This window comes from Mastacembelus armatus, chromosome 21 (assembly GCF_900324485.2).
Source record: "Mastacembelus armatus chromosome 21, fMasArm1.2, whole genome shotgun sequence".
Classification (NCBI taxonomy): Eukaryota; Metazoa; Chordata; class Actinopteri; order Synbranchiformes; family Mastacembelidae; genus Mastacembelus; species Mastacembelus armatus.
Window position 1 is genome coordinate 18,374,965 of NC_046653.1, and position 14,402 is coordinate 18,389,366.

The window sequence follows — 14,402 nt, forward strand, 5'->3', positions numbered from 1 at the left end:
GTTCTCATCTGTGCCTCCCTCTGTCTCAGTTTGGGCACATGAATAAGTGAAGGCCCTGGTTTTAATAAGTTAACCCCTCCCTTTCCCTGCAACTGGTCTTGAGGGGAAAAAAGAAAAATCATTGATCACACATTAGTCACACTACACCTGCCCACGCATATCTCCACCAGCCACTTCGCTCTTTTGCTCTTTCATTTGTTCTCACAGTGTCCCCTGTAGACCAGCTGAACAAAAAACCCCAAACCACAGGGGGAACATTTTAGCTTTCAGTCCCCCCCCATCCTATTTCTTGATTCCCTAGCCTTTCTCTTGGCATCTCCTACCTTATTTCCTCTGCCCCTCCCCAAACGCTTGCGGGAAATCCCCTACAGAGAGACAGCTCAACAAAGAAAGTGAAACGTGAGCCAAAGATAGATTTCCGTTACCCTAACTGAACTCAGAGGTGCCGAAGCGGTTTACATGGCTGGTGGTTCATTCTTACCATTAAGTATCTTCTCGCAACCCCATTTCCTGTTGATCTCAGCTCTCTGTGCTGCGGCTCTCTCCTCTGGCTCGACGGATCTGATTTTGTGCTCCTGTAGGCTCTGGGCTGGGGTTACTAATCGGGTTTGGGGCCACACTCTTTCCTGTTTGATTTGGGGGCCATCAGGTGACGCCGCGCCGGTGGTAGGCTTGCTGAGCCGCAGTCCTTTCAGCTCGATGCAGACCTTTAGCTTACGCACCTCATCATCATCATCTTCATTAGGACCTGTCTGCTCACGCTCATCTGTAAACCACAAACGAACAATTTATGTTTGCTGTTACTCATATACAGTCATTTTGCCTCGTACAGTGTTGACCAGTGAACCCCTTAAAACACAGCGCCGTTTTCACCTTAGCTGAAAGATGACATGAAAACTTTCTCATTCCTTATTTGGTTTTATAACGGTCAATAAAACTACTTGTGTAAACCATTAAACTAGAAATGCATTGTGGGCAAGTCTACACCACAACAGTTTTATCTGAAGTGTCAGTGAGTTGACATTTTGGACATAAAAGGTTTTCGGCCTTTCAAAGACTGGTCTGACCTTCTACAACACACAAAACTATGACAGAAACATACATAGCAGCCAGCACACAACTGAGCACAACAAAACAAAGGCCCTTAATTGGTACATTCTTACAACATGCAAAACCCCCTCATATTATTACATTTAACACACACACACACACACACACACACACACACACACACACACACACACACACACACACACACACACACGAGCGCGAGAGAGACAGGGAGCAGAATGTGAAGCTGATAGATTGAAGAGTAAAAGGTGAGTGAAGTCAAGAATCCAGCAGAGATACAAAGCAATAAAGACTGGAGAAGAGGGAGAGTTCTTCCCCCCTGAAATTCACAGGGAACGGGTGTTTGACTCGTCTGCCAGTGCTGGGGAGAGCAAGCGCAATACTGCATGCCAGAAAAAAAGGAAACCCAAACAGATGACAGAAAAAAGAAGGGAGATGAAAAGAAAAGAAAAGAGCAGCTTTGAAGAGGGCGGGTAAGCGCAGCAGAGGAATGGCAGAGCTGAAAGAAGAGAGAGAGAATGGCTGTCCCTCTTCCTCGCTTCTCTCTTGCTCTCCGCTCAAAGGCAGGATTAAACACTTCTCTGAGCTGGCTGCCACACAGAGCGAAAGATGGGACAGAGAGTAGGAAGGGGGTGGGGGTTGTGATGGAGCGGGTTTAAGGTGGAATTCATCGGGAAGGAAGAAGCTACAAAAGGAACCAAAATATTTGGAATGAGACAGGGCTAAACATCATACAAGATGAAGGGAAAAGGAGTGGGCAGAATTAGAGGGATCTAGAGAACGCAGATGAAGACAGGGAAAAGCTAATTTGGGGAAAATGGGAGGGGCAAGTGGGTAATGAGGCAGATTCAAAAAAAAAAAAAAAAAGTTCTCACCCGTAGAAATTTTGGCTCGTTTCTCTGGGTGGCACACCCTTTCTCCTTCCTCCTTCTCTGTGTCGTCCTGCTCAGCTTTGTAAACAAGTGGACGCTTCCTGGTGGGTCCAAAGCCAGGGATAGATTTTTCTTCAGCGTACCCTTTTGCTGGTGTCAAAGTGGGGGGTACACAATGACCACCTTCAGGCTCTCTCTTCACCTTCCTGGTTCCATCCTTTAACCCTCCGTGGTTGGCATTTCTGGCGCCATCACTGGCTCCCTGCCCTGGGGACAAAGGCTCCCTCGGGCCCCCACACCTCTGGAGGACTGGAACTCTGTTGTTAGTGTACGTTGGCCGGACACCTGTGGAGAGCAGAGACAGACGTATGGAAGCGGAGCAAGGAGGAAGATGGGAGGAGAGGCCAGAGGCAAAATAAACAACAGAAGATGAAAGGGAGACAGACACACGAGAGGAGAATGCACACAGATGGACCGCAAACCAACCAGACAGACAGAAAGAGAGCAGAGAAATAAGGGGAAGGGGGGTGAGGCGGGGTGGGGGATCGACAGAGGGAGTATGCCAGTTAAACACCAGCCAGCTTTTATTCTTCTTTAAAGGCAGGCAGTAAAACTTTGATGGGGTAAAGACTTTTTAATCTGATGTGAGCCGAGTCAGTGGCCTGACGGTTCAGTGCAGCCGTTCGCACTTCCAGCCAGGACAGGCAAGAAAACATCCTGCACACTCACTGCGCACAGTGACCCCCCCCCTCTGTCCTCCCCCACAGCATGACCGCACCACGCCCTTCTCACACGGAGCGTGACACTACCCAACCCCACCCCCACCCCCCTTCACCCGCTCCCCTCTCTCCTGGACTCTCCCTCTGTCTCTCTCCATGCCATAATTAGGCTCACACGTCAGCCGCGGCCTCGCTCCAACACACAGCTGGGCTCCCAGCCAACGTAACTAACCCCTCCTCTATGCTCCCTCCCTCCCTCTCTCTCTTTCCGTTGCACTCTCCCATCCGCTTTCACCCACTAACTCTCCCCCCGTGTTCACTCTCTCTTACTCACGCAATCTCTCCCCCTCCTTCTCCTCTTGCCCTCCCGATCATCTCTCCGTGCAGATAAGCACAAAAGGCTTCTTGAAAATAAAACTCCCCCACTCCGTCTCTGTTGCTTGCTTGCGCTGCCTAGCTTGTGTAAGAGCGTGTGCATGTGTGTGTGTGGAGAAGTGTGCCTTTTTTTAGAGTGACCCGGCCTTGCCTCAGCATTTGCTGCGAATACATGTGAGCGTGGACGCGCACCTATTGTTTCTGTGTGTCCTTTTTTGAGTGTTCAATTGCAATGTGGCTGCATGTGTGTGTGCACGTGCGTTATGAGTGTGTGTCTGTGGTGCTGGGTTACTCACCCTCCCTGTCTCCCTGCTTGGTGGTGTGTTGGCAGGGTTCCAGCGCTCGCTCTCTGCGCTGGCCGTCTGCCAGCTCCCGTCCTGCTGCCGAGGCAGACACACACACACCGCCGCCCTCCTTCTCCTTCAGCTCCAGCTCCGAGAACCGCATCATTGCCCGCTGCGCGTACATGCACGAACAGACACATACACACACACAGAAATGCAGAGAAAACCCATGAAAACCACTCATCATCTGCCCACGCCGAACACACACCTTTCTAAGCCTCAATCTGGCCTCAACAGCTACAGAAGCAAAAACTGCATCAGAAATCACATTGTCTCAAAATCAAAGAAAATGGCAAAGAAATTATACCCACACATACACAAACACACACAGGACAAAAAGGTATACAGATAAATCACAAGCATCATATCCAGACACAGGTTAGACTACTGCAGCCACTGTGAGTCCATGCGCTCTGGGGCTTAAGTCCTGGCATCTCCCTTCCTGAAACATAAACATGGCTAGGAAACATATACATCTAAGCCCTGAGGGCGAGAGAGGAGATTATAAAGAGGAAAGAAGGGAGGAGGCGGTAAAAAGTATCCAGCAATACAGAATAAAAAGGAGACAGAGCCCATCAGAGGCAGATGTGATAAGAAATGTAAAGAACTGACCTCCCAGTTAGCTGCAGGTTGACTTATATTACTCCCCTCTCGTGATATGACTTCCATCTAAGCAATTAGAATGGGGGGGCTCAATATATCTGTCCATCATTTCATCTTGTTTAAATAAATGTGTTATATGTTTTTCCATGTTTCTTTACACACAATTGTCAGCCACAATCCCACAAAACACAAACAAATTAAAGTGACTCAACAGGTCAATTAACACATTAACAGCATCAAAACTATCAATTTCTGAACTGTGTAAATGACAAACTTGAAAATAAAAATCAAAACAATATGTTGATTCTAAGCATGATTGATAATGCTAATTCAGTTTTAGCGGTCTCATTTATTTTTCTCCAAACAGACTTCCACATCTAATTTTTACATGTCCAGAAACAGAGCGTTTGATAGCTTTGTGTTGCAGCTGTGCATTGACAAGCATGACACAGACAAAACCAGTTTTCTAGGGTGAGATCACAACATAGAGAGACATGTGCAACCTATTAACATATCTGCCTCTGAGTCAGTGGATAACACAGAACAGGGTTTGTTTTTTTTATTTATGCTGAACATTGAGCATAAGAGACCCCTGACAGTCTAAAATTAATAACTGAATGTGTGCATATGAATGACAGGATGATAGCCAAGCTTAGTGGACACTGCTGCAACTGTGTGTTTATAGATCTAGTGTGATGTGTGTTAGCAGAGAGGGTCTTTCAGCCAATGGGGTGAGGACAATTATGACCTTGCACAGCAACCAGGCAGGGCAGCATAGGCCATCACAGGGAGGAGGGTTGCAGGGAATAGCAACCGGCGGATGAGGGCATGCAGAAAGGCTAAGAGGAACCCCAAAGGGGCCAGCTGCTGGTTTATACGCACACTGCAAGCCCTTCACTGCCCCTAACCTTGGGGTTAAGCATAGCCAAAGGCATTGTGAACTGTGAGGCTGCCACAGCCATGTTACTGAAGCTACAATATACGACTCTATAGCACAGTCAGCATTAACACATGCTTTAGCCCCAAGGCAGTCACACAAGGTCAAGCACGTATGACACACAAACACGCACGCACAGAAATAACCTTTTCAATGGCTGCTCACTAATCAACAAATAGAGATGGCAGCCCTGGTTAACCTTTGAAATGACCTCCTTGATAGAGGGCCTTAACTGGCCTCGCACCAACTTACTAAGACAATGATAAAGTAAAGTCAAGCCTATGGCCAGGACAATAGCACGATAGCACTTAAACTATTCTGTATTGTGCTGGCATTGCCTGTTTTGTGTATAAATGCAGAGTATGCCAATATCATGCAGGGATTGTTCCACAGGCAGTTCTGAACATTGAAGCAAGGGAGTAAAGACAGTGGCCTTAGGGATTCCTCCCTGTGTGGATGTTGGAATTGAAAGTATGTTTGAAATGTCTGCACATACGAAATGTTGGTCATAGGTTTATCTTTATCTCATATGACCTCTCTACAGTCCAGTATCAACTTGAGCCCAATATAACCTGTACCATATATACACCCACAAGTGTTAATTGCCTTACCTGCAGAGCTCTCTGTTCACGGCTCAGCTTGCTGGAGTCAGCATAGAGTTCAGTGGTGACACATTTAAAGCGGTCGCCAACGTAGCCTGAGGAGTTAGCAATCCTTTTGGCCAGACTGGATCTACGAGAGCTTTTAGATGAAGTCTGGCTCTCGCCTTCTTCTTCCTCATCCCCTTCTCCTTGGGGCTCCCCTAGGTCAACAAGACTTTCATCCTTTTCATTCTCCCTCTCGCACACCTTTTCCTGTTCTGACTCTTTCACTACATCTGTGCAGCGCTGAGTGAGGTGGAGAGCTCGGTTTCCCCTGTCCCCTTTGTCCTTACCAGAGCTGCGCTCCCCGGATGTACGGGCACAGCGCAAAGTGCTCTGGTCTTGGTCTTCAGGGTCTGGGCTGTGACTCTGTTCCTCTGGGCTCTCCTCTACTTGGGCGGCCTGCTGTGGAGAAGTTAGGGATGTCACCAGAGGACAGTCTGTGTCCCGAAGAATCTTTGCTTTCCCAAAGGGAGTTTCTGGCTGTCTATCAGTTTGGTTAGGCTTCAAGATGGAGCTTTGTCCACAGTGGATTTGATAAGAGAGGGAAAGGTGGTGTTGGTGTTTTGGCTCATAGTCAGTCTTTGTCAGATTTTGGTTACTATGACAACATTCATTTTGGTTGACCTTGGTGCTGGTCTCAGCAGAGGGCTGCTTGTGGACTGTTGGAGTAGACTCAATATCTGTGTCTGAGTGTACAAGGTCAATGCAGACAATCTTTTCTCTTGACGTTGCACATGAAGAGGGGAGTTTGCTTTGACTGCCCCCCTGTCCTTGTGCTCCTGCTTCCCTATCAGGCTTTTTTTGGCTTCCATCACCCGTCTCCTTCCCAGTGTTATGATCTCTCTGGCCCCCGCATTCTTCAACAGCTCCACGAGATTTCTCCTGTCCACGAGGCTTTAAAGTTGCATCTCTTTCTGGCACCTTGCTGTCTGAGTGAGTCTGCATCAAGGGATGGGCCATCTCCTGTGAGTTATAAGTTAGGTATTCCCCTCCTGGACCAGCTGGGAGGTTGTGGTAGGGTAATGGGGGTTTTGCTGCCAGGTGGGACGGGTAAAGGCTGTTGCTGCCCAGCAATACTGGGTGAGGGTAGACTGGGCCTTTCCCTGTAATTGGCAGAGAATGTAGCGCCATTCCATCAGGGATAGGGTAGTGCATGTATCTATTGGCATAAGCCAAACTGTGGTTCAGGTAAGCATCACTTTGAGGAAAATACATGTGACCAGGAGGGTGACCATTCTCTAAACAGGGCCTCTTGTATGATGACACCTCCGGAGTCGTTTCACCTCTTTTAGTGGTCTGGGAGGGTTTCTCCATTCCCTCTCTGTGGTGGCCCACAACTGAGGGACGTTCTGATTGGCTGGGGCTATGTTTGACCCATTCCCCATTGGATTTAGGAGAAGGAGCCCTAGAGGTGGCCAGAGAGGAACCAGAGTGTTGAGTGGAGGAAACACTGTGGTTGGGCTCCCCTATCCGTGGACAGGATGAGCTACGTTGCTGAGGGAGCACTCTCTCTAGACCCTTGTGTTTGATAACAGAAGGTGAGGAGCCTTTGGCTTGTGGAAGGCCATGGTCTGTGTTAGGCCTTGGAGAGGGGGGCAAGCCTGGTGTGTGCTGTGTATTGGAAGGAGATGGGCTAGGTACAACCCAGGAGGAGTGTAAAGTGCTGATTATCTCTGGCCTCTCAGAGACCTTTGATGAAGTGCTGCTGACCACAGAGTGAGGGTGGGAGGAAGGTGAGACAGAGAGGCTTTCTTTTATGAGCTCTCGGCTAGAAGGCAGTCCATAACGTGCACCTGATGCTATAGTGTCCATCTTAACTTGGAATCCATTGGTAGGCAGTCCAAACTCCAGTATTCTTCCAGACAAATCTAAGGGCTTCTCTGCTGAGTCTTTGGTTGCTTGGAGCTGATGAGTTGGCCTCTCATAATTGGGTTTGGAGGGTGATCTGCTGGGTCTCTTCTCAGGCCCTACATTTCTGTGCTCAGGTGCCCCATCTCTTGGCCTGGGTTTGTGGGGACTGGGCCGAGCAGGGGAGGGCTGCTCTGATGCCATACTGCTAACAGAGAATGGATGAGGAATGGACTGTGTGGATGAGGGTGAGGCAGATACTGAAGAAGTGGACGAAGTGGGTGGTTGGCTTATCCTTGCAAGTGGCCTTTGTAAGTCCAGTGAGTTTTCAATGAGTGCAGAGGGAGGGTGGGGCTGGGGTAGACGAGAGGATGCATGAGAAGAATCAGGAGGCAGACTATTATTATTCCCAGTATTGGTGACACTAGTGCTAGTACCACTGTTGTTGCTGCTGCATGAGCCCTTTCTAGAGGGGGGTCTGCTTGGTCTACTGCTCCTGCTTGGGGACCGGTCCCTGTCTATAGCACCCTGATGGTGCTGAGGATGTGGGGAAGGTTGGTGAAGCTGCTGTGCAAATGGAGATGCAACACCGAGCCCCTTGTCCTGGCAATGAACCAATGATGTGGGGGCCACTGTGACTGCAGGAATCCTCATAGGGGGCGCTACCAGGGGAGAAGAGATGGGGGAAGGAGGATAAGGGGGCATATAGTAGAGCCTCTCAGCAGCGGAGGCGGCTGCAGCAGGGTTAACATTAGCCCCCTGGGCTGCACACAGAGAAGGGTAGGCCAGGTGTTGGGGAAGATAGGGATTGGGTTGACTGAGTAAGGAGGCTTTGTACATATTTAGAGCTGCGTACTTGGATGTGTCCATGAAGGGATAGATGCTTGCCTCAGGGTAGGGGCTGAGCCATGGCAAGCGGAGGTAGCTGCCGCCAGCACTTGCCAAGCCCAGCTCAGATGCTTTTTCTCCAGGCCCTACTCTGCGTTCCAAAGCTAGACTTTCAGCTCCAGGAACCAGCACAGGCTTGTGAAGACTTGGAGGTGCGCCCTTGTAAAGGCCCAGGTATCCATTGGTGGGCTTACGACTGTCTAGAGGGCCATCAGGCTTGTAGATGAGGTCTGGGAGACGGTCCCTGTTATAAGCGAGGGGAAGGGCAGGAGCTTCTCTGCCCTTCTCTGTTGGCAATGCTCTGATCCCAGGATATACAACCTCACTATGGAGACGAAGTCCATCATGCATCAGAGTGCCTCGGTCCAGCCCCATCGCCGCTAGGGGCGTCAACCTTGCATCCACCTGTGGTATAAAGAAAGAAATTTGACTATCAAGACAAAAATAATACCTATCACAGAAAAAAAAAAAAATCAGGAAAATGTAACAACTATAAAAAAATAACTGTTTATGCACAAACTAAAGACAGCAAGAGTTTACTTTCATATTATAACTATTCATGTGACAAATGTAAACAGCACTAAGGATGAGCATAGGGACTTGCCATGTTTTGTGTGATGTGGTTCCCTTGTCTTAGTTCCAGGTTGGTTTCTGTCTCAGCATCGACATCACGAACAGATGTTGCCCTGTGGAGCAAGCAGTTAGGAGTCACTATCTTGGCTCTGTCTCTCTCTCACACACACACACTCTCACACACACCAGCTCTGTGGCTGCCAAAACTGACGGGACAAAACTATCAGTTCATTGTATCTCCAGAAGAGAAATAAAAATTAAGTATTGCACATAGTTTTTAGGGCATAGAAATCTGGATCATATATCAACATACAGTGTTAAAAACAAAACCCTGAGAAAACTCAAGGCAAAAAAACTTCAGGTAAGGTTTGCACTTGGCAATTTAACTTTAATACTGAAGTTTAGGTTTTGAGATTCTAAAACTTGCTTGCTTACTTTAAGTAATGCAAATCTGGGTGCTATATCTATCTGAAAAATATCAACTTTGGCAGTTACAACAAGCCTGGACTCATCAAGTACTTTACACAAGAAAGGTGCATGACTTTCTTCATCATGTTTTCCACTGTCCTATTTTAATCAGACACAAGACCTGACTCAACTGAGACATGGATAAAAAAAACTGAATGGCTTCCGTCATGGAATTTTTTCTCATGTCAAAAAAATGTAGGATTTGTGGGGAATTTCAATTTTGAAATAATAAAATAATAAATAATAATAAAAATTAAAATAACTTTTAACTGTTAATGACCTCAAAGCATATAAGTTGCAGTTTTGCTATATGGCAATCAAATAGGATAAGTGAAACAAGATACAGGGAGCAGGACAAAGAGACAAAGAAAAGAAAGATAATGGCACCGCAAGCTATAGTCATCACACCCTTCCTCTCACTCTCACTCACATACACACAAATCCATTGAAGTAGTCAGTGAAGATGAAAGCACTGTGTGGGCTCCCCTCCCCTCCCATCCGTCAGCACCCCTCAGCACCCCTCCATCCACCCTCCCTCCCCTGACCTCCATCCTGCCCACCCTGTGGGCTAGACGTGCATTGTGGGTCTGCGTCTATTCAGTCACGTTCCCCACACACTGGGTTTTCGGCGCCCTCTTTGACCTGCTCTCTCGGCTGCCTCAGCCAGCGGAGCGAGGGAAGATTATACATCAGAGATCACTTCGGTGGGAGACCATTTACCGCCCGCCAACACAGAGCCACAGATCAACAAACACTCACACCAACGAACACACAAAACTATACTATGCATATAGCAAAAAGAAAGTGACAACTATGCAAAAGTAACAATAACACATATTAAAAAGGCACATATGGTGGACAGGTAGAAAAGATAAAACAAGGCCGTGGATGTGAAAATACTAGTGCTTCTTTGATGTTTTTCCCCACAAAAGTGATGACAGTACATGAAGGGGAAAAAAAAAACACCAAGACATCCATGTGAAATAGCCCATTCTAATCTGTAGTCAATTTATTTACAGCACTGCCATAGAATGGAACTTTTGAGATATTAAATCGTTTACCAATATCACTTAATCATTAGTACAACACTTCAGGAAATGTTAATTTTAATACTTGGCCTTAAACAACACTTTATTAGGATAAAGATACAAGTGGCTCTTTGTAGGATTAAATACATTTTGGACAAGTAGCTAACCTAAATATTTTAAATGTGTGTGTGTGTGTGTGTGTAAACACCATATTTTAAATGTATGTTTACTTTCGTTGATATACTGCTAAATGAGAAAACCCTTAACTTCATGTAAGTTTGACAAAAAAAGTTAACATGTCAAGATTTAGAGCAGATTTAAGCGAACACTAACTTTTCTCCTTTGTGGGGAACGAGAAACTGAGTGTAACTGGTGAACCAAGCGGCATCTTAATAACCCAGACATGAAAGAGAGGGCCTAATTTCAAGAGGCTGTTTCAAAATCTTCAAACAGGTGACACTGAACCATAAAATCTTTCTTTACAATGAAATATTTAAGTTTAAATGTTGGACTCATTAAGGAAGACATTTTAGCAAGGCAGCCCTGTTAGTGGAGCCTATGCAAAAATGACGTGGGAGACCGAGAGAGAGGCGCCTTTAAATAGTAAAAGCGAAGTCTTGCCGTGCTCGGCAGTTCTGAGAGCAGCACAGAAACTCGGCTCCTCGATCATCGCAGAGAAACGCCTCTGAGCCTCGCCGCTGGCAAGCAACTTTTATTGCCGTGACCTGGGGCCCATTAATCAGGCTGCTGCGGGCCCCTCGGTACAGCCCCCCCTGCCCCAGCGCTCCCATCCCCCCCCTCACACACACACCCCTGCCAAAGCTCCCCGGAGCCAGTCCTGCTTCAACAACATCCGCGCAAGTACGAATGTGCGCACAGCCACGTGTATGTGCAAATTACACAGGGATCGCATCACCCCAGTTTCCCGTATTTCCTGGAGCGACACATGCACTTCAACACACACACACACACACACACACGTCTAAAAAGCCTGCGCTCAGTGAGACCCGACATTACAACTTCAAAACGCCTCTTCTCTGCAAACGCAGACTCTCAGTTACTTTATGGACATTTGTGTTCAGCCTTCACCACCAACATAGTGAAATATTGCTCTCTGGCAGAAATCTACATTTCCTCTCCAGGAAAAACAGGGAGAAAATAGTCTGTTCGTCTTCGGGTTAGTGCAACGAAGAGACAGTCGGATGTGTTATGGCCTGTTATTACTTTACAACGTGCCCACGCTGTGCTGTGGTCATCAGCGCAGCGTCATTCCATGAAATGAATATTAGTCCAGCTAGGATGAGAGTGTGTACCGGGCCTCAAGGTCAGGATCAAACACACCAATGCGCAATGCACGCACCGCGGGGAATTAAACTCATCGCTAGGACGCATGTGTTGACCCCTGCACGCTCACAACTCGTGCCAGTTGCACCAAAACGCATGGAAGGAAATGCTCCATCGATCACTATTTTATCACCTGCCTGCTATGGCTATTGTTAAATGCTATGTGCATTTTAGAGGGAAATTGGACCACAACAATGCTTTTATGTCAATATTGTTATATTAAGTAGGCGTGTATCTGCTCATTTTAGATGCTATGGGAACGTTGCTCATGTAACATTCACATCAACAATGCACCCTGGAGTCTATGAAAGAGAGGGCGTTAAGCCTACACATTACAGTTTATAATTCCACTGAGCCCTGAACAGAAAGAGCTTTCTTCCCTGGTGTTGGGAAGTCTTGTATTAGTGGCTCACAAACCTGAAGCTCTAGAAATATTCAGGGAAGTAATCTTGCCAAAATGTCACGTTATACGTGGAAGGACGGGTGAGATAGGAAAAGGAGGAAAGGCTGTGTGCTGACGCCCATCCCTGCTGCTAAGAATAGTTTGCGCAACAAACAACCGACGGTCGTCCAATTTATCACAGTGGTCGGGAGCAGCAGGCAGGCAGGGAGAGGAGGGACGCAGCGGTTGGAGCTGCGTTTATCAAGCAGACCGCTGGAGCGGAGCCCTGACTCGCGCCATTAAACAGAAAACCACCGGGTGCTTTCAGCCGAACATTACGCAGCCCACCTCTGTATTTCAGTATTGTGTGATTTTAAGGGAGGAGGCACAAAGAAGGACAGAAGGGTAGACTGATGAAGGAGAGAAGAAAGAGAGAGAGAAAACAAACTCGCTTCTCCGTGTGTTCCCTCTTTCCTGTTTCTAACGATAACGACTTGAACTCTCAGTGACCCGCGGTTTAGGCACCGGAACAAACACCGGCACCGCTCCTCATTTCCTCCACGGCTGAGGCCTCTGTCTCCAGTGTAGCGCAGTGTTTGCGTGCGTACCGGTGATATGTATGTGTGAGAGAGACAGAGCAAATGACAGTTGGGAATGCGGTTGCTATCAACATTAGCAGCTTCCTTCCTCACAAGCTGATGAGTGGCCATCTAGAAACGCAGATGCACAGTGAGAATCCAGGGAATATCAATCATCCACAAACACCCTCCCGATGTTTATGATCTGACTGCTGCACGGTCAGGTTTGCAGGTGTGCGCGGTAGCAAGCCAACAACGGGAAGCGGGAATGTGGGTCTCGCTGTGGGCTATAGTGGGAGTGTAGGCGCCCTCTCGCTCTTTGTCCCTGGAGCTTTGCCAGGTTCTCTGAAACGCAGAGCTCCGATCAGCTCTAAAAAATGCAGTGTGACGCAGGATAATCTCCGCAGCGACGGGGGTGGGGTGGGGATAAACACGGATTAAATGCGGGCGCACGCGCTCACACACACACACACAGCGTCGCAGTGTGTGTGTGTGTGTGTGTGTGTGCACAATTAAAAAGAGGGATTCGGCGCACACTGCTGGTGAATAAAATAAAAACCAGCGGGAACAAATATGAGAAAATACATAAAGAGCGCGGAGGAAATCTACAGCCATGACTCCTCACTACACAGCCTCAAGGCCAGACTTTCACCAGCTGCACTCAGCAACAACTGCCAACGCGGAAGAGAAGGCGTGCCCAATTTTAATTGTTATTGATTATCCGACCGACGTGTGCCAAATGGTCCGACTGATCTTCTCCACGTAGATTCTGGGTGCAAGTTGACACGCTGTTTGTCAGTGTCGTCTGTGATCTAACAGAAGTACACAGGTTGAGCAGAGACAGAGGGCTGAGGGAGAGATGGAGGAGATAAATGCTGTAGAGGACACAGAGAGCGAGCTGCTGGTGGAGCGCAGAGCTGGAAGGAGCCAGCGGCGTCTCTTCAGCTGTCACATTATTAGCGACGGAGCTGTAAACAATGGGCCCCTGCGTTCTCCCGGGCCGCTGCACAGCCGCATGCAAGTCGGTGCACGGTTCAGTTCTCCCCCTCTGCAGCACGGCCGTCAACAACGGCGACATTGTGAGGCACCCCATGCTGTCACTAGGGCCCAGGCGGCGGCTGCTGAACTGGCTCTATTCACCGGGGGCCAAATGAGGACTAAATGGCCCTTTATGCCACCAAAAGAACCCAATTGTAATAGGGATGCGCATGGACAAGCCGGCCCCGTTTACCGGAGGTTTCTTGACTTCTCTTTGAAATGTTGGCGCTGCTTTCATGTGTGAGATGGTCCTAATGAAAGCACATGACGCCACAGAACTGATCTCCTTACATATTACCCCCCACCCATGTAGGATGAATAGTGTGTTTAAAGAGGAGGCTTAATCATTGGTGTTGTGTAAAGACGCAAATTAGGCTAAATAAGTGTCACTTTAAACAGACCCTGAAACATACCCAGCGTTTACACCGCACACAGCTCAGATACCTGGTTTTTAAAAGGTCACATGTTCGCGTCAGGGAACTGGGGCTATAAGAGAAAATGATAGTTTAACAAAAGAAAAAAAAACCTTCGTCTAAGAAAAAAATCCAGATTAATTCGACTTTTACTAAAGATTTAGCTTTTTTTTAAAAAAAAATGTTATGCCCAACTCGAGGTCAAAGCGTCATAGCCAACCTGAAGTCAGTGATGTGCCATCCAGGCAGATAACACATTCCTGCTTTGAAGGCAGTT

At 47.7% G+C, this 14,402-nt stretch overlaps 1 protein-coding gene across 5 annotated transcripts in view; it reads right to left on the reverse strand.

Annotated features, from left to right (window-relative positions):
- The window catches only part of bcor (BCL6 corepressor), a 37,056-nt gene that overhangs the window by 12,663 nt on the left and 9,991 nt on the right, over positions 1 to 14,402 (reverse strand). For 4 of the 5 annotated variants that reach the window (XM_026294945.1, XM_026294944.1, XM_026294947.1 and 1 more), the window contains 6 exons: positions 8,906 to 8,987; positions 5,533 to 8,706; positions 3,994 to 4,050; positions 3,334 to 3,493; positions 1,947 to 2,288; positions 482 to 766 (listed from right to left, as the gene is read on the reverse strand). In XM_026294945.1, coding sequence (XP_026150730.1) covers positions 482 to 766; positions 1,947 to 2,288; positions 3,334 to 3,493; positions 3,994 to 4,050; positions 5,533 to 8,706; positions 8,906 to 8,908 — 4,021 coding nt within the window. In that variant the 5' untranslated portion in view covers positions 8,909 to 8,987. The remainder of the gene's footprint in view (positions 1 to 481; positions 767 to 1,946; positions 2,289 to 3,333; positions 3,494 to 3,993; positions 4,051 to 5,532; positions 8,707 to 8,905; positions 8,988 to 14,402) is intronic. The other variant, XM_026294946.1, reaches the window with a different exon arrangement.